This window comes from Adiantum capillus-veneris, chromosome 2, assembly GCF_014529385.1.
Source record: "Adiantum capillus-veneris isolate H3 chromosome 2, ASM1452938v2, whole genome shotgun sequence".
Classification (NCBI taxonomy): Eukaryota; Viridiplantae; Streptophyta; class Polypodiopsida; order Polypodiales; family Pteridaceae; genus Adiantum; species Adiantum capillus-veneris.
The window spans coordinates 145,741,364-145,768,091 of NC_140932.1; the positions used below are offsets into that span (position 1 = coordinate 145,741,364).

The 26,728-nt window shown below is 44.7% G+C and overlaps 1 protein-coding gene across 1 annotated transcript in view; it reads right to left on the bottom strand.

The window, feature by feature from the left end:
- Positions 1-23,316, bottom strand: part of LOC147463806 (uncharacterized) — a 33,794-nt gene extending 10,478 nt beyond the window's left edge. Inside the window, exon 1 of the mRNA XM_086491245.1 lies at positions 22,338-23,316. Coding sequence (XP_086347371.1) covers positions 22,338-22,487 — 150 coding nt within the window. The 5' untranslated portion in view covers positions 22,488-23,316. The remainder of the gene's footprint in view (positions 1-22,337) is intronic.
- Positions 23,317-26,728: the final 3,412 nt, after the last annotated feature.

The following is a 26,728-nucleotide window of genomic DNA, read 5'->3' on the forward strand; positions in this document are numbered from 1 at the left end:
ACATACTCAAGACCTCGTTCCTTTGCTTGATCACCTCCCCATCATGCTCCTGTCTTGTACCTTGAAACTCTGGATCCAGCACAAAGGCCGCACCATGGAGAGGATAAACATAGGAGTCCCATTTGCTCTGACAAAGCTAGATAATCTCCTCAAACCTGTCTGCATCTGGCTCAAGTGTTTGGAGGACCTCCACCATCCAATCCATGGCCTCATAAACCTTGCCAATGCAACGTTGCATGCCATCAACTACTCGAAGCACGCGGAGTACAGGCTGCACCATTTTGTCTATAGTCTTCAATGACTCCCAAAACTGGAGATCCTCTTACTTGTCTGCACATAAGATCCCTACGACTGCACCTGCATAGGATGAGGAAGTGTACTCCATACTGATGAGGGTCTGCCGCACTGCACTCTGACATTCGCATAGGCGATGAACCATTACATAGTTGTAGGCAAAGCGGGTCTCACAATACTTCAAGAGAACCTTGCCCCCTGTCCGCTTCAAGAATGCAACACGAAGGAGATTATGATTGTTGATGAAGGACACTAGCTGGAAAGCATCTGTAATGAGTGGCTCTATCCAAGATAGACGCCCTACATCCTTTAAAAGGTTGTTAAGGAAATATGCCAGACAAAATGACACTTTGATGCGGGGATACATGCCCTCCAAAATGGCGCCAGCTGTCCTGTTTGATGGCTCCTCATATGTGACAAGCTGCAACACCACCTCTCGGCCAATGATCTCTATGGTGGACACCCACTCTCCCAGAAGCACTTCGACAGATTTCCCCGATCTATGGCATCATGTGAGTGGGCAAAGTACATCTCTCCTTTGCAATAAGCCACGAGCCCGGATGGATCTCCTCCTAGTGTCGCTCGATCCATCTGCAATGAGTGTCACTCCATACTTGGCCCATTGTCGCTTCATGTTTACGGCTTCCATCTCCACAACGGCCTTCTCTCTATCAAGATTAGTAGTACGGAGGGCCTCGGAAGTGGGTGGCACGTAGCGTGGCCCGTATTCCCCAATCCGTGTGCACGTGGCCTTGAAGTAGTCCGACCTATACATGTCACAAAGGTTGTAAGGAAAAGGTAAGACTCAAGAGTCAAAAGTCAAGACAATGTTGAATGGACAATGGACATACTAGTTATGAACATGTTATGTTTGAGAACTTGGAACTTACCGAGCCTTTATGGAAGGTATATGGTCGTGATAAAAGAAGTGGGCAACGGAGGCATCCACATACTCCTCCCTTTTTGGATCCCATGATGCATCTAGAGTTCGTTGACGATGGGTTGGAAGAGAGGGGGAAGTCGTTTGAAATGACATTTGAGCCGCCGCACTACTTCCTCCAACGGAAGCTTGCGAATGAGTGGTAGAAGAAGGAAAAACCAAGTGATTGGGGTCAATGGCTTGCCGCTTGGGTCGATCATTTGCTTTGGCTCTCATAATGGCATCCTTGATCTCAAGCTCCTTCCTCTTCTCGGCGGTCACATTCTTGCAATGCCTCACTTGCTCCCCCACTATGTGAAGGAGGTGTGCTCGAACCTTGCTTGTCCCGAATTTGCGGTGGAAGCCACATAGCTTGCACGTCCATGATCATGCACCGCCGTCTTTGCCTAAGACTTCGGAATGCACCTCATCCCACCATGAAGGCTCATCCTTCTTGCCCCTCTTAACAACCGAGGGACCTTCATGTGAAGCGAAATCTTGTGCCGTATTGATGGCACTTGAGGCTTGAGCCTTGAGACTCGAAACTCGAGAAAGAGGGATGTTTGATGAAGGGATGGAGCTTGAGAGAGGGATGCGATGGAATCGTGGAGGGAGGGAGCTTGCGAGAGGGAGCTTGAGTCTTGAGAGCTTGTGGCTTCAAGCTTGAGAGAGAGGGTGAGAGTGGCTTCAAGGCTCAAGCTTGAGAGTGAGGGATATGGTCAAGTGGGGTGAGGGTGAGCTTTTAGACAAAAAAAGGAACACCATCCCCCCCCGGAAGTCTTGCAAGTTGAAACTTGAAGTTCAAGTTTGAACCACCCCCAAATGGCCTAGCAAAACGGCTCCAACAGCCTGCCCGTTTTTTAAAATTCAAATTTAAAAATCTGCCACCAATTCCCCCCAGCCGTTCACCTGTCACGTTCCGCTTCCGGAACATTTCGCCGTTCCCGTCCCCATTTCGACAAGTCAAGCCAGCTGGAACGCCGTTTCGATACAGAAAGGGGCCGTTCCCTGTGGTCCTTGTTACTATGGCTAGAAGCCTCAAGGTTTGTAGAGCCAGAACAGCCAGCGTTTTCAGCCTTCTCTCCATCAATGTTCTCAACCTTTAGCACCAGCGTTTTCATCTAGAACAGCCAGGAGATTTCAGCCCGTCGTTGCCCTCAGTGAACGCATTCAACCTTAGCCTCGTCATGGTTGCAGATTCGAGCCATCAACATCGCTAGCAATTTCAGCATTCAGTCATAGCTTCGCCGTCAACATTGTCATCGTGGTTGTCGTCGTCGACATAGAACCCATTAGTACCTCGTCGTCGTCGTTGTCAAAGAACCCCTCAATACTTCGTCGTCCTCCTCATCGTCGTCGACATAGAACCCATAAGTACCTCGTCGTCGACATAGAACCCATCAGTACCTCGTCATTGTAATTGTTGTCGACATGAAACCTAGCAATACCTCATCGTCGTCGTCGACATAGAACCCATCAGTACCTCGTCGTCGTCGCCATTGTCGTCGACATAGAACCCATCGGTACCTCGTTGTCGTCATCGTCGTCATTGACACAAAACCCATTAGTACCTCAGCAGTACCCTGCAATACCCCAGTATGCGCAGTACCCTTCACGTACTCAATAGTACCCAGCATCAGTAGCATCAATACCCATCTGCATCAACATCTCAGCATTTAGCATCATTGTATCAGCATTCTGCAAGAATAAAGAAAGTGGCACTTGAGTGTTTGGGACCCAACATTCAATGTCATCTCTTTTCTCTATCTCTCTCTCTCTTTCATTCAATTTAGTTTAGTTCTTTCAAGTGAATTAAAGTGTCTCTTTTGTTTGTGCGGAGTAGTAGACCCAAGCTAAATCCATAAACACCTCCACTGCACCTGACATTGGTATCAGAGCTTTGTGCGTGCTTCGGCTTTGTGGACTCAAGGGAAGAACCACCAAGAACCCAAAGAACCCAAGAAACACCAAGAACCCAAGCAGAACCAAGAACCCAAAGAACCTCTCCCCGATTTTTTTCCTGAAAGAATCTTCGAGTTCCGATCATGGACTTATTAGCTCCCATCTTCATTGCCATGTCTTTGAAGGAAGATCGACAGTTGATACATGACAATCCAGATCGAGTACCAAGATCTACTTGCCTCTTATGCCGATATGGAAGGAGTTGAAGATAGGATTTCTAACCCTCTTTTGCATTAGCATTCGCATGTAGCGTGCATCCACTTCCGTCCACAAGAAACCCTTGGGAATAAATCCAAGCATCCTTACCTTTCAGCTTCACCCACAATGTTTTCACGACACGAGTATTCGTGTAAGGTGCAACGGAAGTGAATGTTGAACTTTGCTCAAGATGAGTGCTCCGAACTGTGCTCAAGGGTTCCTTTTACTTACAGAAGGGAGAGCCTTCCGTTCCTTTAGTGAGAGAGTGCAATGGGCACAAACAAAGTGAATGGACACTGTGAGTGAAGATGTTGAGACTGAGAGATAGAGAGAGAAGAGAATACGACACCAGGGAAGTTGTCAAACCCTCCTCTAAGGGCCCCACTCTCTATGGCGAGAGCGGTCTACTTATGATTGCACAAATCTCTACAATGCTTGGACTTGCCGACGATGTCGACGACGACGAGACGGGCTGAAATCTGAGAACTCTAATGGCTGAAATCTGCAAATCTTTATCTGCTGAATGACTCTACCTCGGTGACGATGTCGATGACGACAATGCGACGACGACGCGTTGAAAACGCAGATGCTGAAATCTGCATTCTCCGGGCTGAAACTGTAAACCTTGATGAATCTCACCGTGCGGCGGGAAGGTGAGATCTGCGAGGTTTGGGGGTTCTACTGCGATGCTTGACTGCTGAAAACTGAAAACGCTGGTGTTCTTGATGTCCTTGTCGGGAAGGTTTGCAAAAACGCTGCGGTTGATCTGCAAACAAAAAACGCTAGGGGCTGAAATCTGTCCTTGCTGATGGAACTGCTAACGCTAGGGCTGATCTGCTATCTACTGTCGCCAGGAATCTGCAAGTGCAAAAATGCTGGCTGATCTGGTGCAAAAACGCTAGGCCTTCTGCAATGTTGAAAACGCTAGAGTTGTCGCGGGGGTTGGTCTTGCTGAGAAGTTGCCTGTTGAGCAAGGTGCTCCTGCTGCCTCTTCTGCCAAAAAGTGCTAGCGCTAGGTTTCTACTTATACAAACTTAGCAAAATTGCCCTACCTACTTTACAACAAAAGTCACTTACAAATAATAAGTGAAAAATGTCAAAAATAGGGAAATAGGTCTATGCACTGTAAAAATGCTACTAATGGGATCTGACTGGAATCTGATTGTCATGCTGTGTGCAACCAGAGGATATGCATCTAATCTAAGTGTCTGGACATGCACACTCTGCGAACAGACTCACAAAAGTGCCAGATCACTTCATATTCTAGACCGACTTGACTGAACTAAACCCTGGTCATGTTGTAGCTTGTCCACAGACACATAGGGTTGGATGTGTCACGTAACATCTCCTCCTTTTCAAAGTGAGGTACTGGTACCGAACTGTATGGCGTCGAGGGAGATTGCCAACAAATCCGGAACCCTCGAAAGGACTCTTCGCCGGCCCACTCTGAGGTGTGGGTCGTGCGATACTTGAACTTCATAAAGGTCTGCAACGCTTGCTTCTTTGGGCCGCACCGAAAGCGACACAAAGTGTGTTGTGGCTCCTTCAATGCTTCAACTTCGTCGAGAGTCATGCGTCTACCTGCTTCAAGAATCTCCGAGGATGAAAATTCTTGAAACCACTTCCAACACAAAAACATGAACATACCCATTCCATGTAAAGTGACTGAAAAAAATCTCGTCTTTCGAAAAAACTGTGCATGCAATGCAGATGAACAAAGTGACAAAGTGCCAAACCGTTCATCAAACACACGCAAACCATGAGGTCGAATCTCTACTTTCTGATCTAAATCAATCAACTGTGGCAAATCACAATGGAAATGCCCATGCTTGATTCTCAATCTTTCTTGTGCCTTTTCTGATACTATGTCATGCCAAGGAAGAGACATGGAATGTGACTTCTTTGAATGCATACTTTTCAGCTTTTCATGAACAATCCGCATACATTCGTGCTCATTCATGAGTGAAACGTGCTCAACGTACAATATGTCATGCCTAGAAAAAGGGATCACATAAAGACACTGACTAAGATACAGGAAACAATCGCAAATGAAACACTCGTACAATGAATGTTGACTAATCATTCGTACAAATAATACTTCCTGTAAGGGTTCTTTGAACCTAGGCTCGAGAGCCAAGATCGGTTCATCGTGTTTGATCGAATCTACCTGGGGGGGGGGGGGGGGGGGGGTTGTGCTGTGGACCTTGACTCGAAAGCAAAGATCGATTCTTCGTGATTGATCGAATCTGCAACAAAGTTAGCTTCGCTAGAAAAAGCATCAACTAAACCATCATTCTTGTGAACAATAACATCATCGTCATGCAAATCATCATGCTCGTGAGAAACCACATCTTGATCATCATGCAAATCATCATGGTGTCATTCAAATCATCATGCAAATCCTGTGTGTCATGCTAGGGAGAAGAAGAGACTAAGAGTCTCCTTTTCCCGAATCTCTTTAATCTTCGCCTACACATTAGAAATGAGAGAGGAAGAATGAACAACATGCTTGCGATCCAATTCTGTTTTTCTTTCTGAATACTTGCAATCAAATTCTTTGGCCTCCAAGCGTAATTGCTCGCGCTCACGCTCCATGGCTGGCATTCTTGCTTCGTGCCATGTTGTCATCATGTCCATCATCGTCTTGCACCAAGCCGCCATAGGATCTGGTGCAATCCTTGGCGTAGATGGGAAAAAGGGAGAGTCAGAAAAACCTCCTGGTGGGGAAAATTCTTCTTCGCCTCTCTCAAGCTCATCACCTCCATGCGAAGTATCCATTCCGCTTTGGGTGATGACCATCCCCTGAAGTCTTTGGTTCTTAAGTTCACGAGGAACTTGGGTTCTTGGGGGTCTTGAGGTTCTTGAGGTTCTTCTTTCGCTTGTAATATGTGTTAGAGAAGGATCTTCTCTTCACCCGAGTTCTGCTCTTTTCCACGGGCGCACCACTTGGCGGCCTTGCGCTCACACCAAGGTTGCTTTTTCCCACCTCACGTCGATTGGCCGGCCGCTAAGTGCACGGTCCGCTCTCAATGAGTGAAAAGAGGCACAAGGGAGGACTGGACAAGCCCTTCTTTCTTGGGTTTCTTGTCACTCTTCAAAAACACGATTAGGAATTGGCACGGCCAAGAGGACTTGGGTTACGTGCGACCGCAACAAGCAAAAAAAATTTCTTGTGGTTCTTTCCTTGAGTGATACAGAACACTGCCAAAGCTTTGATACCAATGTAAGGTGCAACGGAAGTGAATGTTGAACTTTGCTCATGATGAGTGCTCCGAACTTTCTCAAGGGTTCCTTTTACTTAGGAAGGGAGAGCCTTCCGTTCCTTTAGTGAGAGAGTGCAATGGGCACAAACAAAGTGAATGGACACTGTGAGTGAAGGTGTTGCGACTGAAAGATAGAGAGAGAAGAGAATACGACACCAGGGAAGTTGTCAAACCCTCCTCCAAGGGCCCCACCCTCTATGGCGAGACCGGTCTACTTATGATTGCATAAATCTCTATAATGCTTAGACTTGCCGACGATGTCGACGACGACGAGACGGGCTGAAATATGAGAACTCTAATGGCTGAAATTTGCAAATCTTTATCTATTGAATTCTGACTCAATGTTGGTGACGATGTCGATGACGACGATGCGACGACGACGTGCTGAAAACGCAGATGCTGAAATCTGCGTTTTCTGGGCTGAAACTGTAAACCTTGATGAATCTCACCGTGCGCGAGGATCTGCTGCAGGAAGGTGAGATCTGCGAAGTTTGGGGGTTCTACTGCGATGCTTGACTGCTGAAAACTGAAAACGCTGGTGTTCTTGATGTCCTTGTCGCGAAGGTCTGCAAACAAAAAACGCTAGGGACTGAAATCTGTCCTTGCTGATGGAACTGCTAACGCTAGGGCTGATGTGCTTTTCGGGGAAATCTGCTAACGCTAGGGCTGATCTGCTATCTACTGTCGCCAAGAATCTGCAAGTGCAAAAACGCTGGCTGATCTGGTGCAAAAACGCTAGGCCTTCTGCAATGCTGAAAACGCTAGAGTTGTCGCGGTGGGGGTTGGTCTTGCTGAGAAATTGCCTGTTGAGCAAAGTGCTCCTGCTGCCTCTTCTTCCAGAAAGTGCTAGCGCTAGGTTTCTACTTATACAAACTTAGCAAAATTGCCCTACCTACTTTCCAACAAAAGTCACTTAAAAATAATAAGTGAAAAATGTCAAAAATAGGGAAAATAGGTCTATGCACTGTAAAAATGCTACTGATGGGATCTGATTGGAATCTGATGGTCAGTCATGTTGTGTGCAACCAGAGGATATGCATCTAATCTAAGTGTCTAGACATGCACGGTCTGCGAACAGACTCACAAAAGTGCCAGATCACTTCCTATTCTAGATTGGCTTGACTGAACTGAACCCTGGTCATGTTGTAGCTTGTCCATGGACACATAGGGTTGGATGTGTCACGTGACAATTCGAGTGGTCGTAATTGCTCACAAGGCACAGTCAACACAAAGGCTGGTATTCTGCGACAGGAGTAAGGCTACCTAGCAACTCATATGGTCGGTGTTTACATCACAACAATAACTACATCCGCAATATCCACCCGTTTGGAGGAGTTTTCATTGGTTATGCATCCACAAGCATTAGAAGCAGTCAGCATCAAAATTCCTAAAAGAATCCAAAGATAGAGGTTCGGCAGTTGTGCCTCGCCTTTAACAAGGGGGGATGTCACGTGTGCACTTCACTTGCGCTACGTGGACATGCTTCTGCTACAGTCTAGCGTCAGTCTTAGCTTAGGACCTAGCCTGGTACCTTTGTGAGCCTCTAGTAGGACGTGCATGCCCAGGCAGGTCATAGTTGCATACCCTCTCCTGCACATGACAGCATTTTCGGCATATAGGTGTTAAGATCTTTGAGACAGATCGATATGTTGAAAACATAGATGAAATGTATAAGAAAACCAAAGTTGCCTCGGAGAAGACTCAAGCAAAGCAAAAAAGGACTGCTGGTCGCCTGTTGTGTATTACTGTTTTCACCTCATGATTGGATACTTTTCCGATTTGAGAAGGCGACGTTAAAGAAGATGAAGGGCAAGGAAAGGTTATTTTCGAAGCTCAGCATGCGTTACTATGGGCCTTTTCAAGTGCTTGATAAGATCAACAATGTTGCTTACAGGTTGAAATTGCCTCACGCTTGGAAGATTCATAATGCGTTTCAAGTAAGTCTTCTAAGACCCTTCGTGGGTGATGTGCCAGAAGATATGCTAAATGAGGACTAGCCAGAACTTGATGAAATTTTAGTTCCAGAGCAAATTTTGGCACATAAGGAAAGAATAGTTAAGGGACAGGTTGAAAGACGCTATTTGGTGAAGTTCAAGAACTATCCACCTATGGATGCAAAGTGGATGGAAGAGCATGAGCTGTCAAAGTCACCAAATGTATTGCAGCTTTACCTTGAGGCCTTTGGGTTACAGCCTACCTATGTCCCAACACAACGTGTGCAAAGGAGGGGTAATGACAGAGATAGTATATCAAATATACATATGGATTCAATGTAATAGAAGTGTGCATTGCTCTTTAAGTGTTAAACGTATAATGTTCATTTCTATCATAGATGGAAATGACAAAAGTATGAAGGTCTCATTAAGTCATTTGTATCTATGTCTTATCATCTTTCTTGCGCATAAATGTGATGATAAAAGAGTGCTGACAACACAAGATCGTCAATGGCATGTATGTATGGTATGCAATCGAGGACGTTTGCGATTTCAAGAGGGGGGTATGTCACGAGGACGTGGCAACTGCTAACCTTAGTTGTTGGTTTCTTTCCGATGATTTTCGTTTAATTCTTGCGACCCTCTTTTTGAAGTTGCAAATGGCCGAACATTGCATGGCCACTGTGAAACAGTAGTTTCACCAGCAGACGGGAAGTTGGTCGACATCGGAATTCGAGTAGTAAAAGCGTGTCTAGGTTCAGTTCAAAGTCATTTAGGCCCCCTCGCCACACTAATACGTTGTGGATACTAGGAAATTAACTCAATGGAGGCACAGTGCCAAGGTGGGGTCACCCAAAGAAAATCACTTGAGAACTGGTCTACGTTGCATTTTTAGATATGGTCCCAATGGTGAGAGATGGTCAGATGACCAGTGAGAGTCCAGTGGAAGCATCTCCTAAAATATAGGTAACTACTATTTTGGGCCATAAAATCTGTTCGCGTCATTAGCTCCAAAATGACATGAGGAACATTTTATTGCTCTACTGCAAAGTCAGCTGACGCACCAGTTGAGATATTTTTAATCTGAAGGTCCAATGCGGGAAAAAGTGCCATGTGGCGGCTCCAGAGCGACTTGCCAAGCTTGCATAAAGAGGGGACGCCCATTTCAAGAGAGAGCTGATTTTTTATCATTAAGTGACTACAGAGTGTGTGAATAGTTGGTGCAGGTGATGAAGCTTCAACGAAAAGCTTGCCTTCTCCCTTGCTCTATGTAGCGCGATGATTCCGCTCTCACGCACCTCTCTCCCCTTTTGAATACAAAAACGTGATGCCCCGCTCGAGGGCTATTCATTTGTATGTACAGTTGTGTGGATTCATGCGCGATAGCTAAGGCAAGAGCCTCTTGCACACGTGCTGAATTAGCTAGTTGCTTATCCCCCCCGCAAATACAGGTGAAGTTGGAGAGATTTCACGCGAGAAATCTCATCCGATTCTGAGGGCAAGTAGCCCTACAGGTGCAGGAGCTCAAGGACTTGCTACGGATGCGACTAGCTCGCAAAAAGAAGCCCAAAACAGACAAATACAGCCTGCTGTGTATTTTTGCAGGTTTAGGGTTTCGGCCCTAAACGGTCCCTAATACCCCCAAGAGGTCCGGGGACACGAGGGGACCCATGTGCAGGTGTTCTGGCGCATTTTCAGGGCAGAAAACAGAGAATTCAGCCTGCAGATTCTCACCAGGTTTTGCGAAGTGTTTGTATGCGTCGGGAAAGTCACCTGTTGTGTGAGGGTACTGTCTGTGAACCGTCCTAGTACAGTTATGATGCCGAAATCGGGCCAGATCATGTCATTTTCAGCCCAGATTATGCGGGGCAGCTCGTAGGAGATCATTTTTCCTCTTGAAATATATTAAGGGATGCCAGTTTTTGGGGCTTACAGGTTGTCGGCGTCTGTTCGGAGCATTCTAGCTTCCAAGCCGTGTGCGCTTTGAAGTGTTAATTCCAGTTACAGGTTTTTATTTGCAAAGGTTCTCTATGTATTAAAATAAAGTAAAGTTTCGGGTGAAAGCCTACGTCTACCGCCCTATGGGCCAATTACATCCTAGATCAAAGAAGATAAGTGCTTTATGGCCACAAATCTTTCCAAAGGATCTACATAATTCCTTGGAAGCATTGGGTACAAAAATTCTATAGATATCTGGAACAAGTCCTACTGAGGTTTTGGCTTTCTTGGAAGAGGTTGCTCTGGAGTTTTATCACCTTTGAGGGGGCAGAGATAGGAAATGTGCCCCGTGTGAAAACATTCGAAGCATCTGACTTCTTGTTGCAAAGTTCCTCGTTGGCGGGTAGTCAAGCGAGATGGTGCAGGTTGAGTCAAGGTGTCGCGAGAATCTGGAGAATTTGCGCGTGGTTGTCGAGGATTTTGTGTATTTGTCAGTTGGTCATTAGTTGTAAATCTTAGTCTTTCCTTCATGAGTTTGTAGCCAACGGCAGCATGCTCCATGAGATCTTGGATTGTCAAGACTTGCTTTGACAAACAATATTCCTATAGTGAGTGGCAATGGCAGCCCAATGGTGTAGCTCTCACACTGTCCTCCAAAATTATAAGCTTGAAGAAAGACACCAAGAGACAGGTGTCTAAAAACCTTTTGGTTGGTCTTCCATAGCCTCCGTGGCCAACATTTTCAAGTTACCCCATTCTGCCAAGCTGTACTTCAAACATGGAGGTCATATAGCTTCGGGCACAAATATCCTTGAAGCTTGGCAAGCCCTTGGAGTGTGAAGCTTGGTAGCTATAAAACTCCACCACTACATAGAATTGTCTTTGAGGAAAGAGGCGGCTCGAGAGATTTTTGATTCTTCGTGTAGTTGCCCAATGCATAGATATTGTCGAACTATTGCAAGAACTGTAAAGATTCCTTCCAATATTTCACTCCGAAAAAAGTGAATTTTACCATAGATCCACCATCCTTGAAGTCCTTGGGCTGATCTGGTGCAAGTCTAAGAGGTGGATAATCGGGGTAGGCATATGGGCTACAATTGTTATATCCAAGTGGCGGAGAGGGAGGTGGTGGCAAAGGAGGTGGCAGTAAGTAAGACTCAAAGTTCAACCATGTTTATGAAAACTCCCCCAATCGGAATATAAGAATGTCAATTGTCAAGAAAAGGCCCCTGCACTTTCTGGTACTAAAAGGGGAAAAGACTAAGGCAACAAAGGTGGCAACACGTAGTTTAAAAATTGCTGAAAGTTCTACAAAATCGGAAGGTTCTAGTGAGGATGATTCGAGAGTATGTCGCATAGTTCGTCGAGGAGGAACTACAAAACTCTGTAGAATCAAGAACCATCTTTCATGTTTGTTCCGATGAGGATCGATGTGCTCGTCAAAAGCAAAAATACTTGAAGATCTGATTCCACTGTAATAGGACAGCACCGCATGCCAACTAAAACGACCAGACTAGAAGAGACTTTTAGCGCTTTAAACAACACACACACACACACACACACACACACACACAGAGAGAGAGAGAGAGAGAGGATCCACATGATAAGACACGGAGTGGCGAAGTTCCACTTTCAGAGCACTGGCCCAAAAACCCTAGTACCCCTTTTGGTATTTCTTTATATTGCTTCACAAAGGTACAATTGTTGCAGGACTCGGTCTTTGCTTCCACACATTTGGAATGCCATATTGAGTCCCCCAAAGGCTCATATTTAAAGGCCCCTGGCCTCAAAAGCATTTGACATGAAAAGCTATGCTCCAAAAGCAACTTCTGTGAAAAGCATATGCCCAAAAGGCTGCTTCCACAAAACGCGGCCATGCGTACAGCTTGCCATGTCAACAGTACAATAAAACACGTTGGTCTCTACATGCTGCCACATTAGCACTTTTTAGGGTCTTCTCTCAAGACCAAGGTTGTCAAATGTTGGGGTTTTGATGTCCTAACTCCCTAGGGGTTGCAACGTCGCCAACTTATGACAACGGGCCTTCCAAACGTTCCACAAGATGATGCTAACTATCGTGTAAAATATCTGGTCTTTGAACTATGAATCACCCTATCTGGCCACCACAAATATTGTGCTCAAAGTGGCTCGATAATATCCATTTGTTGTCACCATGAACACCGAATCCAAGTGACAAAGGAGGCACGGTAGAACCATTGCAACCCAAGTGACAAACCCAAATTGAACACGAGATTTGCTCAGCAAATTGCACACTCTCTCCAAGTGCCATAGGAGGTAGGGTAGAACCATAATCAATGATAGGGGGACTCATCAATCTGAAGTATACATCTGAAACATGTGGACTAATGTCCCATGAATGCAACCCACGCTCCGACACGTAATCGAAATAAGAGATCCGCCTAGCTATATGCAAATCCTCGAGTGCTGACAAGTACTATTTCAAAAATGCATGCAACAAACCCTAACTCTACAACAAAGTAGGCCACTCTCTCTACTACCTCACTAGAGCAATGAGCCCAATCCTGACTATATAATTAAAAAAAAGACAATATAAAGTCCCGACTCCCACCATGCCCTATCGAAAGCTATTGCCACTTGTAACAGACTTGGACACTCCAAGTCAAGAATCAACCGTGACAGCACCAAATAACCACTTCAAAACAAGTCACAAATCACAATAGATGTACACTGGCCCGGCGGAGTTCCGTGCCTAGAGATATTGGCCCCAAAGACTGGCGCCCCTTTCACTATTTCTTTTTATATTAATCATATCAAAGTACAAGAGAGTGGCTAAGGTTTCACTCTCAGACTCTGCGTCCAGATGCTCTAAGAAGTGAAGCCCTCACCACTAATTTAAAGGTTACAAGGGATTCCCAAAAGCAGAGCCCCAAAAGCTTCAAATCAAAAGCAATTGCTCTCTCTCTCTCACAGAGACTCAAAACTTGAAAGCAAAAGCATTCATTCTCTCTCTCTTTCTCATTGCGTAGAGAAAAAGAAAGATTCACGTCGCTCATCATTTAAATAATTTTATTTTATTTTTTTTAACCTCCGCGATTTCCAAAAATTAGGGTTTGCAGGAAGTTTTAGGGTTTTTGGCAGAAATTAGGGTTTTTGTTGTCCACCACGTCATCACTTTGTGACATACCCCCCTCTTGAAAGCATTGTAATCGATCGCGATTACACCTGCAAAACCGACAAAAGCCATAAACCGTCTTAGCAGACACTGACTGTTAGTACCTACGTACTAGGAACACACATCTAGCACATGTACAAAATCGACAGTCACATCACAGGACATCACATGACATTCAACATTCATTCAGATCTTAGAGCATGATTTATCAGCAATGTAGCTAGCAATCACATCTAGGTCCAAAGGGACCTCATCGATGTCCGATTGACTAACCCCTATTGCAACCATGTCTATTCCAGATCAAGTAGACCAAAATGCTGCAATCATTTCGTCTATCAGTTCTTGCACTCAAAAGAAGTGAAGAAACAAATCAGTATCATTATCAGGAATTCCATTTCATAAAGTCATCCAGCAGAATACTGTCAGCTATCAGTATCCCTGAAGCTCAAAGAGACATCAGTGACTTTAGTATCCAAATCGAGGCATATGTTGACAAGGGAGCGGAGTGACTCCCCTCTTGTGCATCCCACTGCACCAGATCTCCGGCCAAGCTGAATTCTGGGTTTTGTTTGGAGTAGACTATGCTAAACCAAAACATCGAGGTAAAGTTTCACAATCCGAGGAGTATCTGCTAGGTCCTCCTCCTCCATCCACTTCGCATCAAATGCAGGAAAGCTCTTGAACTTAACCAAGAACCGCCTTCGGACTTTACCTTTCTTCGTATCGTTATGTGCCAAAATCTGTTCAGGAACAAGGATCTCCTCGTTTTCTTCCACTTCGAGTTGCTCATCAGGCTCCCCATCATCAAGCACATCACCCTTCACAGGTTTCAAGAGACTCACATGCAATGCATTGTGAATCCTCCAAGTATCTGGCAGTTTCAATCGGAAGGAGACATCATTTATCTTGTCAGTGATCTGGAAAGGTCCGTAGTATCGCATACTAAGCTTTGGAAAAAGCCTCTACTTTCCCTTTTTCTTTTGTTGGCATGCCTTCTCAAAACGTAAGAGCACCCAATCATCCTCCTTCAATTTCAAGTCGCGACGATGGCGATCCACTGCCTTTTTCTATCGTTCTTGAGACTCCTGCAAAGTCGCGCGAACCTTGGCAAAAGCCATATCCAAATCTCGCGAATATTCATCCGCTTCAAATATCTAATCTTTCGTGCTCAGGAAGGATGGAACCTTCGCAGCACTTTCAACAATCTCACATGGCGTCTTCCCCGTCGAAGAGTGTATCGTGTTATTGTAGGCAAATTCCACCAAAGGTAAGTTCTTTTCTCATTGTGTCTTCTGATCCGCGATACAAGACTTCAATAAATCTAAAATCACTGAATTGACAATCTCGAATTGCCCGTCAGTCTGCAAGTGGAACAATGACGAGAACTGCAACTACGTGCCAATGTTCTCCCAAATTGCCTTCCAAAACAAACTCATAAATCTGGGGTCTCTATCGGAGACAATCGTCTCAGACGTAACATGCAATCGGAAAATCATCGTGATCATTTTGTGTTCTCGAGAGATAAAAAATGAAATCCATTTCAATACTTTTCCAGGGGCGGGTGGGTATGAGTAAAGGCTTTAACAATCCCTATGCCTTCCTATATCTGTGTTGTCATCTCCGGCCTAGAGAACAATCGGCTCTCGTAAGCAATGACATGGCCTTCTTGCATCAAGACCGCACCCAGACTACGACCACAAGCATCACAATATACTTCAAATGACTTTGCAAGTCCGGCAAAGTCAAAACTGGTCCCGTAGTCAATTTCTCTTTCAATGTATGAAAGGCAGTCACTTCTGTATATCCCCACGAGAAAGGGACTCCTTTCTGTGTCAAGATATGCAAAGGGGAAGCAACCTCTGCAAACTTTCATATGAACCGCCTGTAGTACGAACATAGTCCCAAGAAGCTTCTAACTTCATGGACATTCCTCAAATCGGGCCAATCACGGATAGTCTCTATCTTGGCCGGGTCCATTTGCACTCCTGTTGCCTGCTGACACAATGTGTCCCAAAAAGTGTATCTCTGGTAGGAAAAATTCACTTTTCTTTGCATTAATCACTAACGTGTGATCTCGTAATGCCTGAAAGACTTGAAGCAGATGATCTCTGTGTTCTGCCTCATTCTTGGATAAAACAATGACGTTGTCAAAGAAAGTGCCAACAAATAGCCTGTACTCTCGAAAAAATCTTGTCCATCATCCAGTTAAATGTCGCAAGAGCATTGGTTAAGCCAAAAGGCATCACCAAAAACTCAAATAACCCAAAAGTCGTCCGAAAAGCTGTCTTGTAGACGTCTTCCGACGCGATTCGCATCTAATGATATCCACTCTTCAGATCAATCCTGCTAAAGCACGAGGATCCCTGTAACCTATCGAGTATATCATCGATCCTAGGAATCGGAAATCTGTTCTTGATGGTGATTTTGTTGAGAGCTCTATAATCAATGCACATTCTGCAAGATCCGTCTTTCTTCAAATCCAACAACAGTGGAGAGCAATACGGTGAAGTACTATGCTGGACTAGACCCTTTTCCAAGAGGTCTTTCAGTGGGTTTATAATCTTTTCATTTTGTACTCGGCTCACACGGTAAGGTGGCCGATTCGGTGGCGTGCTTCTAGGTATCAGATCAATGGTTTGATCTTCAGGTTCTCTAAAAAGCAATCGGCATGAGTGTGGAGAAAAATCTTGGCGTTCTTTTGATCAGATCAAAACATATTCAACCTTTATCCATCGTTCAGTTCTCTCCCAAAAGAATGAGTAAGAAATTGAAGTTCATCAAGTACAATCTCTAAGCCCTTCATTTATCAAAGTCGCTTTCTCGGCCCGGTAGTCAACCACGGCGTAGTTCTTGTGGTACCATGGGATCCTGAGTAGAACGTCACTCGTGTGCCTTGAACACCCTTGTCATTGCAAACGAAGTTTGCCAATGCTCGGTGTAATGGCAACATCCCATCCGGATGCCAGTCGAACTACCTCCGCCTGTGGCGTCAGTCTGTCGGGCATAATTTCCAAATCGAGACGCCAATTCCAAGTGAAAAGAACTTGGCCTTGGCTCCTTCAAAAGAGCCTCCTGATCCTTCACTTTGCCCCAAAAGCGGCAAAGTTTGTACTTTCATTCATTAGATTCGGTGCAGGTTCCACGCCATGTGGTACCGGTTCTATTTTTCTATCTGCTTTTTCTGCCACGTTCCTCAGCTGCTCTCGAACTTTCAGGCTTGTCGTCGTTCTTATCATTCTGTTCTTTCTGTGCCTTTTTAGGGCACTTCGCAGAGATATGTCCATGTTCCCCGCATCCAAAGCACTTCCCCTCTCTAATGAAGCGAGCTCTCTCCTCAGGAGTAAGCTTGGGTCGTGCATCCTTTTTCTCTGGGTTGCTCTTTTTCTTTGTACTTTCATTCCCAAAAATCTGTTCAGCTCGTTGTGTCATGGCCTCATCTGTGGGGTAGGTCAGACTGCCAGAGTGAATGGCAAAGCCCCGCTTCGCATGACTCATCAACTCCTGAATAGAAGCTGACTTCGGTTCCAAGCAGTGATCTCGGATCTCTGTAGGTAGGCCCAAGGTAAACCGCTCAATCTGTTCGGGTAGAAAAGAGCTCCAGAATCTTTCACAATAAGCATTGATTGTATCTTTCTTGGTCATCCGAAGATTGTTCCAAGCAGCTCGTACATCTCGTTCATATTCTTGCGTCAACCAAGAAGAAATAAAAAGCTTCTTAAATTTCAACCATTTAACTGGCGCAGTCTTGTTTAAAAGAAGAGTGGACCACCAAGTACGAGCATTCCCCTTAAAGTAAGAGGTAGCTCTCCGAATCTTGGAGTGCTTTGAATAGCGTCCTCCCGCGAAAGCGATATCAAACTGCTGTATAAAAGACAAAGCCTTCGAAGCATCTGAGTATCCTAAGAAAGTATCAAACTTGATCGAGTGGCCACCTTCCTTAAACTCTCGGACTTTCTTGCTTTTATCTTCGAGAAAGTCATATTGGTTGGCTTTGTAAACATTCTTCTTGTTCGCATAAAAGTTTCCGTCATCGGAATCTGAGCTGTCTGTAGACGAGTCCTCGGTAGAACTGTCAGTCTCTGGGCGAGATTTAGCCTTCTTTGCCTTTCTCTTGCCCTTTCCGAAGCGTTGCTTCTTGCTTCGCTTTTTACCTTTTATGTCTTCTTCGCTCGAATTCAAGGAGCTAGAAGAACTGTCAAAAGAAGAAGAAGAACAAGAACTGGGTACTCCTTCAAATTGAACACACTTCTTCTGCTTCTTTGCCTTGTCAAAAGTCGACTGACGACCCAAATAACCTGGAAAGTCAGTGCTTTTATTTTGCTTTCTGCCATGCTTTTTGGCTTTCTTCTGTGCGTCAAAAAGCTGAGCAATCCGTGCATCAACCACCTCTTCTAGTTCCTTCTCTGAATATTGTTTGGGATCAGAAGGTTTCTTGAAAGCAGATTTCGAGGGTGGTGTAGTGGTTTTCTGCCACTGTGCATGCACTTTCTGAAAAGAAGTCTCGCTCATATATTTTGCCAATTTCCGATCCTTCGCAAAACTGAGCATCATCTCTGTTGCATCGCCGATCAATTGACGACGCTCCATCTCTTGCTGCTCCGCCTGAGTAGGCCTAGGCGGGCCATACTCCGTGTTGGAATCTTCGTTGTGATCCCTGCCCGCATCTCCAAATGCAAAGGGAGTCGACTGATCATTGCTGCCTGAAGCCATAGGTGCTGCAAAAATTGGGGATCGGATTTCCGTAGAAGAGAAATAGGCCGTGCTCTCATACCACTATAACAGACTTGGACACTCCAAGTCAAGAAAACCGCGACAGCACCAAATAACCACTTCAAAACAAGTCACAGATCACAATAGATGTACACTCGCCCAACGGAGTTCCGTGCCTAGAGATATTGGCCCCAAAGACTAGCGCCCCTTTCAATATTTCTTTTTATATTAATCAGATCAAAGTAGAAGAGAGTGGCTAGGGTTTCACTCTCAGACTCTGCGTCCAAATGCTCTGAGAAGTGAAGCCCTCACCACTAATTTAAAGGTTACAAGGGATGCCCAAAAGCAGAGCCCCAAAAGCTTCAAGTCAAAAGCAACTGCTCTCTCTCTCTCACAGAGAGTCAAAACTTGAAAGCAAAAGCATTCTCTCTTTCTCATTGCGTAGAGAAAAGCAAGATTCGCGTCGCTCATCATTATAATTATAGATATAAATAAAATAAAATAAAAATTAAAAAAACCTCCACGATTTCCGAAAATTAGGGTTTCTGGCAGAAATCAGGGTTTCTACTATCCACCACGTCATCACTTTGTGACACCACTCCCCTCGATCCTAATAAAGCTAAGAGATCCATACCCATAACCACAAGGATGAAGCCTCCTTTGCTGGAAAATAAGGGTCTATACAATGTCTCTTCCCCTTGGCACCAACTACTCTAACCGGCTACCAAGGAGAATGTGGTAATATGGGGTCCTAATAATTGAAAAGGATGGAGATATGACAAGAACCATCCTATGGGAGGGCCACAGTAAAAAGTAGTAGGAGGTGCTTGACTAAGATGGAAATCCCCTTCTCATCAAAGTAAGCCCACCAACCCACATGCTCCCGCATAGCAACAACACCTCAAAGATTACAACTTAATAGAAAAAGGACTCAAAAATTCATAACCCTTTTGCTTATTTACATCCACTTATAATATGTTTTCCTTCTATAAGAGGAGCTGAGAGGACCTATGACATAGCTTCCTTCACAAGGATTGCAAAATAGGGGAGTCACATTCAAAATGCGAGGCATATATTGCAAGAACAATAGGGTATCATTGGCAGACTCCTGATCTACAAATTTGGTGCCTCTGCTAAAGGCATAGTCAATCAAACCTCTGGAAGTAGACTAATAAGCTCCGAGAAAAACTCTGCCACAAGTAAAAATAAGTATGGTGCTACTAAGCAACCCTATCCCACATATCTAAATCTGCACCCAATGAAGCCTCCAATACTCACTGCACTCGTTGCCGAGCAGTATAGAGCAAAAACACCTCTAATCCAAGCCTACACAAACCCCATCCGGAGCAATGGGCCCTCCAAGAAGGCCCACCGGCCACTTAATTCCATCGTATGCCTTCTCAAAATCAAGAAGTAGTGCCAGAGGAGTCCGAGTGGATCTTGCCCACTCTATTGCTTGATGAAAACAAAGCAGAGTGCATCTGTCCTGAACAAATCATGCCTTCGAGCCATGAATAAGATCCTATAAGAATGGGCACAATCTGGCATTATTCATCTTGGCCAAAATCTTATACACCGAAGGGAGAAGGGGATCGGCCTCCACGACAGAAGATAAAGTGGTGTCTCCTCCTTTGGGAATAAGATATGAAACAGATGACCTAAACACAAATATATGTCCAAACGTAAATATATCCTGACATCCTCTCAACAACCGCCCATGCAATGCATCCCAATGTGTCAAGAAGAAGCCTCAAGTGAGCCCATCCTCCCCTGGGCAAGTATATGCATCCAAACCATAGTTGCAGGAAACACCCCAAAATGCCCCCTTTAAATGTGGGAAACATCGAAACACCACATGACCTTCACAAACACATTTCCTATTCAGAAACATTTCAAGATCTTCGAAACGATTGCCACGTGGCGTTTCAAAAGGTTTCAGACAAATGAATTGCAAAGTTTCGAACGGAGGAGCCGGCTGGCCGCTCTCTGAGCATAGCAAAAAATTCCTTGTTCATCCTATCTGCCAGGGAATGGCCATTTTCAGGTCCCCGTTCCCATCCCAACTTCCCGTTCCGGATCTCCATTCCGTGTTTCAAATGTGAGTATCTGAAACAGGGAATCGCATTTCATGCATGTTACCGTTCTTCATTCCCCGTTCCGATTTCCCGTTCCGGGTAACTATGCTTTGGATATCCAACAGATACCATGGCATGATGGGAAAACTCAAATCTCACCCCCTAAAAATGAAGCTCCAGTGACAACTCTACATGCCTACCTGCGAAAATACAGGAGAAGACTAGATTCACCCTTAAAAGAAAGTGCAAGGAATAGACCCATGGTAGTCACCCACAAGACAATATAACCATCAACTCCATCATGCATAGTATTGACTAAATACCACGACATCCCCACTAACATCGTCAATGCCCAATAGTGGGTGTAGAACTATGTACTAACATATGCTCCCAAACACAACACATAACACGCACACATGAGCATACATCAACACAAAGTTCCGCATACTGAGTTTCCCTCATGGCTCCGGAGATCAAGGGCAGACTCAGCCATAATGAAGCCTAACACTAAAAGAAGCATTAAATCGGGAAAATTAGTACGAAAATGAGGTAGTTGATGGGGCATACGCACCACAAAAGATAGAAAGAATTAGCACAATATGTTCGTAACTCGGACAAAAACTTCACAATGTGAAGTTTACATGCCCGCTATGCAACTTAAAAATATACCTGGACGTCTACCTGCAAAATATGTATCCTAAGAATACTCAAAGCTTACTTATGAAAACCACCTCTATGGTATTCCAACATCAACAATTATGTGATCATTTATGTAACCTTGGCTATAAGAGCTTCTAGAAATAGAAGTGTATAAGTCATTATCTTCATCCATATGTTGAGTGGTCGATGTCTCTCTATCTCTCACTTCTCTCTCTTCGAAACCTACTTATGGAAACCACTTCTATGGTATTCCGACATCATCGATTATCTGTTGTACCTATGTGACCTTGGCTATAAAAGCCTCTAGAAATAGAAGTGTACAAGTCTTTTTCTTCATCTATATGGTGAGTGGTCAATGTCTCTCTATCTCTCACTTCTCCCCTTACTACTTATTTTACATACCATGAACTTCATTTTATAAGCCCTGATTCCCAAAAAGACCAACAGCAACTTATTTTTGCAAGCATTAAAAGCACATAAAATCAACAGATATCTTTAATTGTTACTCAAAGGCAAAATAATTATCTGCTTCCAATAATTGGCCTTGAAAAGCATCTCAGCGCTAAATCAAACACATCAGCACCCGATTTACTCGACTGTACGTTGCCTTATCATCAGGCACATCAAGATCCGTCATACAGTCAACCCTGTCAGCGCCCGTAAATCACAGCGCGATTTGTGAGCATCTGTGCTCAAAGTTGAGTCTTTCACTTTGGTACTGGTTCTGCGCTACTCTTCTGACTCTCTTCAAGCCTAGTGCAAGCATGCCACGTCATCACTTTGTGACATAGCATCACATGAGTTGCAAGATGAACTTTCTACCTGTGATTGGGGTTTGACACACCAGTTCTAGAAGTCCTTTTTTTCTCTACTCCAAATAGAATGAGGATAGCACCCATGGGCAACAAGTACATAGAAATGAACCAATTCCCTTCCAAACTATTGGCAATGTTAATTCAAGGTTTCCATGCACTTTAATAAATTCATCATACTAGAACAGGAGAACATTCGTTGTTCTGTTCTGACATATGGACTTTAACAGGAAAGCATGGATCCAAAAACAAATTAAAATCCAACCGCCATGACTCTCTCTCTCTCTCTCTCTCTCTCTCTCTCTCTCTCTCTCTCTCTTTGGACGCATCCTCATGCCTTGCATCCTAGTATTTTCCCCCTTAGAAGCTAAAAGAGAAGAGAAGAAAATTACGAAGAAACCAGAGGAACAAAGCTAACCATGCTGCGCGAGTCACTTTGAAACATGTCGAGAGGATGGCCATTTTGCCGGGAGCGAGAGCAGAGGAGGCGGCAGCAGATGACCATAAGAAAGAGAGCACTGAGGACAAAGCCAAAAATGGTGATAGCCAAGTTCATGCTGCTGCTCATTATAATGTTGTGGGTGGAAACTCTCTACAAAATCAGTGCCGGTTCTGCTGCTTTGTGTGGGCATCGGTCAGGTTGATACATTATGTTGGGTAATAATCTGTTCTGAGATCTAAATGCCATGGAACCCATGAGGGCAACTTGAGACGGTGCAGCCCAACAATCCTCCCTTCGAAGCCGTTTGAACGAATCTAATAGCCAAATCATACTTCTGAGTTCATGTCGATAGTTGAAGAATAACGTCAGAGTTCAAGCACGCAGAGAGAGAGAGAGAGAGAGAGAGAGAGAGAGAGAGAGATGCCACAGCTGCAATCTATTTGTGTACTCGCATAGAATGAGACATGTGAAAGCAGCCTGGAGAAATAAAGATGATTGTAGGAATGCGTGGCTCGTGTGTTTGGATGTGAAAGAGAGGTGGGAGCAGACAAAGATACAGTGAAAACTAGAGTAGGAATCTGAATCTGTTCTGTGAGGTGCATATTATGCTGTGCGTGTGCCAATGTGGGCGGCGCGCGCGCACGCGCGACAGAGAGAGAGAGAGAGAGAGAGAGAGAGAGAATCGGTATGTCGCTACTACATAGTCGGGACTGCTGTAAGTAAGAACGACGAGAAATCAAGAGGATCTGCGTGATGGAATGAGAGAACGTGGATCTTCGGATGCACCAAAGCAAAAAAATAAAATCTTCAACCAGAGACCAGCGAGCTGTGAGAGAGGAGGGCTGGAGGGGGAGAGAAGAGAGAGAGGGAGCTGTGTTTGAGGAAGAGCTGATGATGAGTCATGCAAGTGACGGTGTTTTTGCTCATCAATCCTATCAACATTTCATTGATCATTCATTGTAGATGGATAGTGTATCGGAGACCATACCATAGGTATCGCCGTCCCCCTTCTATCCTAAGAATCCTATACGAAGGTAGGTACCACCTTCAACCTTGTCCTTCAAGGACTTCTAAAGGTGAGTCTAACGCTTATGTTCTCATCCCTTTTTTGTAAAGGCAAAGGCATAACTATTCTTATGTTCTTAGCCTTTTTGTATAGTCTCTTCGTCAAATTACTATTGGGTCTATTTCAAACAAATTGAATTATTGTCTTAAAATTCCTTGTCTTCCCCTCCCCCCCCCCCCCCCCCCAAAAAAAAAAAAAAACTCTTCCTTCCTCTCTAATCTCTATCTCTGCGTACATTTATTCTAGTTCTTTATGCAGCTTGAAAAAATAACGAGCAACGAGTTATGTCACATGTCGATAAGTTGCTCCGTGAACGTGCACACTCAGACCTCTGTGTGTGAGTGAAGAACTGAGAGAGAAAGAGAGAGACGCGCCACATTACAGTTCTGAGAGAGGGCGAGAGAGGTTTTGCACCGTCGTGTGTGCCTCCCCTTCCCCCCTCTCTCTCGAATTCTATTTGCCACACCCACCCCTGTGCACGAATATCAGGCTTTCGAATGCCTCTTTCTGTGTGAGACAGTGAGAGAAAGAGATACACATGCTTTTGAAAAATCAAAACCTGTGTTGTATGCGCAGTTCGAACACCATTTGTGTGTGTCTACGCATTTCAAGCAGGTGGGTTCACAAGGGAAGCTATTGTGTGTGTGTGTGTGTGTGAGAGATAAGTTGTGAGTAGCTTGCTGAGCAGGCAACTGCTAAACTGCAATTGGGCTGCCACAATCTCTCTCTCTCTCTCTCTCTCTCTCTCTCTCTCTCTCTCTCTCTCTCTCTCTCTCTCTCTTTGTGTGTGTGTGTGTGTGTGTGCAGTTACCGCTTTTACACTATGTTGTAGCAAAAATGGTATGATGCTAGCCTTTCCCCTGCAAGTGTGGTGGATTGGTAGAAAGATAGCATCTTCCAGATTGTCTGTGTGTGTGTGTGTGTGTGTGTGTGTGAGAGAGAGAGAGAGAGAGACTCCTAAAAAAAGGTAAATTGACTAGCTTTATAGATTGTACACTAAATTTTGTAGGATTTTTCACTGTCAAATTAAATCTCAAAATTTGTCAACCGATTTTGAGCACTGCTCTCGCCAATTTTGTAGAGGGAGATATATTTTTCACACTTCTCTCGGGCTCTTGGAAACTTGACACAAAGAAAGCTCTACATTGGTGGCACTCAAGCAGTGCATTCAGGAGTGCAGATAGTGCATCTCGCACGGAGGGATGGGCAATCGAGAGCATGGACCATGCCTCTCACAAGGCGGGGATCACATTTGGGTAACGAAGTAAGCTTCCATGCAAAAAAAAGTTTACATCAAAGCAATCATTTTCTAATTAACAATATAAAAAGCATTATTTTCCAATTTCGGCCATTCTTTGTGCATCAATAATGCACAAATTCCAATTTCATGCAAAAAAAGCCACATGCATGAAAACAAACAATCATGCACCCACATTCTCAATCATGAATACATGATTGCAGACACAAAAAGTCACATAACTTCTTTTCTAGCCTATTCAATCAAAAGAAAATACATTGTTTTTTAACTTCACGCGTTGTCCGCTAGAGATGGCAACCAAAAATAAATGTTGCCCATTATCATGTAGCCTACCCTAGAAAAATTGGATGGGTTAGCGTTCAACTGCAAGCATCACCTGAAGCCTAACATAGTTCACCCCCGCCTATTGTGTTCCATGTGCCAATTGTACATGCACCCTAACTTTGTAGAGAGAGAGAGAGAGAGAGAGAGAGAGAGAGAGAGAGAGAGAGATTACCCTTGGCCCGTGACAAAGAATATAGTGGGCATGACGTCAAGGCGCATGAGAGGAGGGGGTTCACGCTGATCACAGGTTAGCTAGCGCGTGTGTGTGGAGAGAGAAAGAGAGAGAGAGAGAGAGAGAGAGAGAGAGAGAGAGAGAGAGAGAGAATCATCGATAGGGAGCTGAGTCAGTTGGCATGGCTACCAATTGTAAAGTTCAATCTCCACCAATGAGAGGGTTTCCTTGAGGCTTGCCTAGAGCCATGCAAGATCGACGATTGGATGCAAGCAAAGAGTATCTCCAGGGCTAGAAAAATACATTTTCCCTAATCAGTGAAAATAAGGGCAAACTGGAAATTCTCCCAATTTTTAGGTCAAAATTTGAAGCTTTTGCCTAACTTGAAATTCTCCTGGTTTTTAGGTCAAAATTTTAAGCTTTTGCTAATAATTACATTGAAACTTGTGTCAATTTCCTTGTGTTTTTAAAGGCAAGCTCAAAATCTAACCGAGATTTTACAATTTCAGCCAATTAAAATACATTAGAGCCCGGTTTTCCTCTGATACTAAATAGCTTTGTAGGAGCCGTGTAGGGAGGGTAGATCTGAGAAGGGGAAGAGGGGATGGGAGAAGCTTGGGCGGAGAAAAGTCTGTCGAGTCAGACGGAGGGTCCTTGGGATTGGAGGAGGAGGAGGAGGAGACATGGGCATGGTTAGGGGGTTTGGAAGCAGAGGCAGAGGTAGTGGCTTGGGAGATAACGATGGTGGCCAAGTGGGAGTCACTGACAAGGGCGGAGATTCAAGTGTTTCAGGTGTAGGAGGGGTGGGTGGCGGTACGGGAAGTCTAAATATCATGGTGGTTGGTTTTGACATGGCCACGTGTCCTACAACTGCCCCTCCCTCCCCAAACTCGATCATGCATTCAATCGCAATGAATCAACCCATTCACAAACAGGGGTCGTGTGTGTGAGGCTTCCCCAAGCAACGAGAGAGAGAACCTTTGGCTTCATCTCCAATACCGTTGCAACAATCTCGAAAGTCACCCACAAGCCCCCACTTACTTCATGTACAGCTAGCCCCACACCCTACATTGTGGATGGAAGGAGATCAACGGTTGCTTCAATTGAAGGACGCCTTCTTCTTGGCCGCGGCAACGCGCGGGTCACATACTAGTCTCATATGGATTAAGTTTAGTCTCACCGTGAATTCTCCACCCATGTCAACTCTTTCTACAATCCTTGATTAGCATCTCAATGTGAGTTATCCCTCTTATGTCAATGTCCACTTTGACTAGCAACCATATACTAGTAGTCTTATCTTGAGTTCTCCCATCCTCCTCACTATCTCACACCGGCATGGGCATGAGGGGATAAATGGCCCATGCCCATTTTGGGGATCAGGTGTGATTTGAGCCATTCGATGCGCTCTGTGTACATTCAAGAAAATAGGTAAACTTGGGTGCAACAAAACTTCACGCGTTGTCTGCTAGAGATGGCAACCAAAAATAAATGTTGCCCATTATCATGTAGCCTGCCCTAGAAAAATTGGATGGGTTAACGTTCAACCG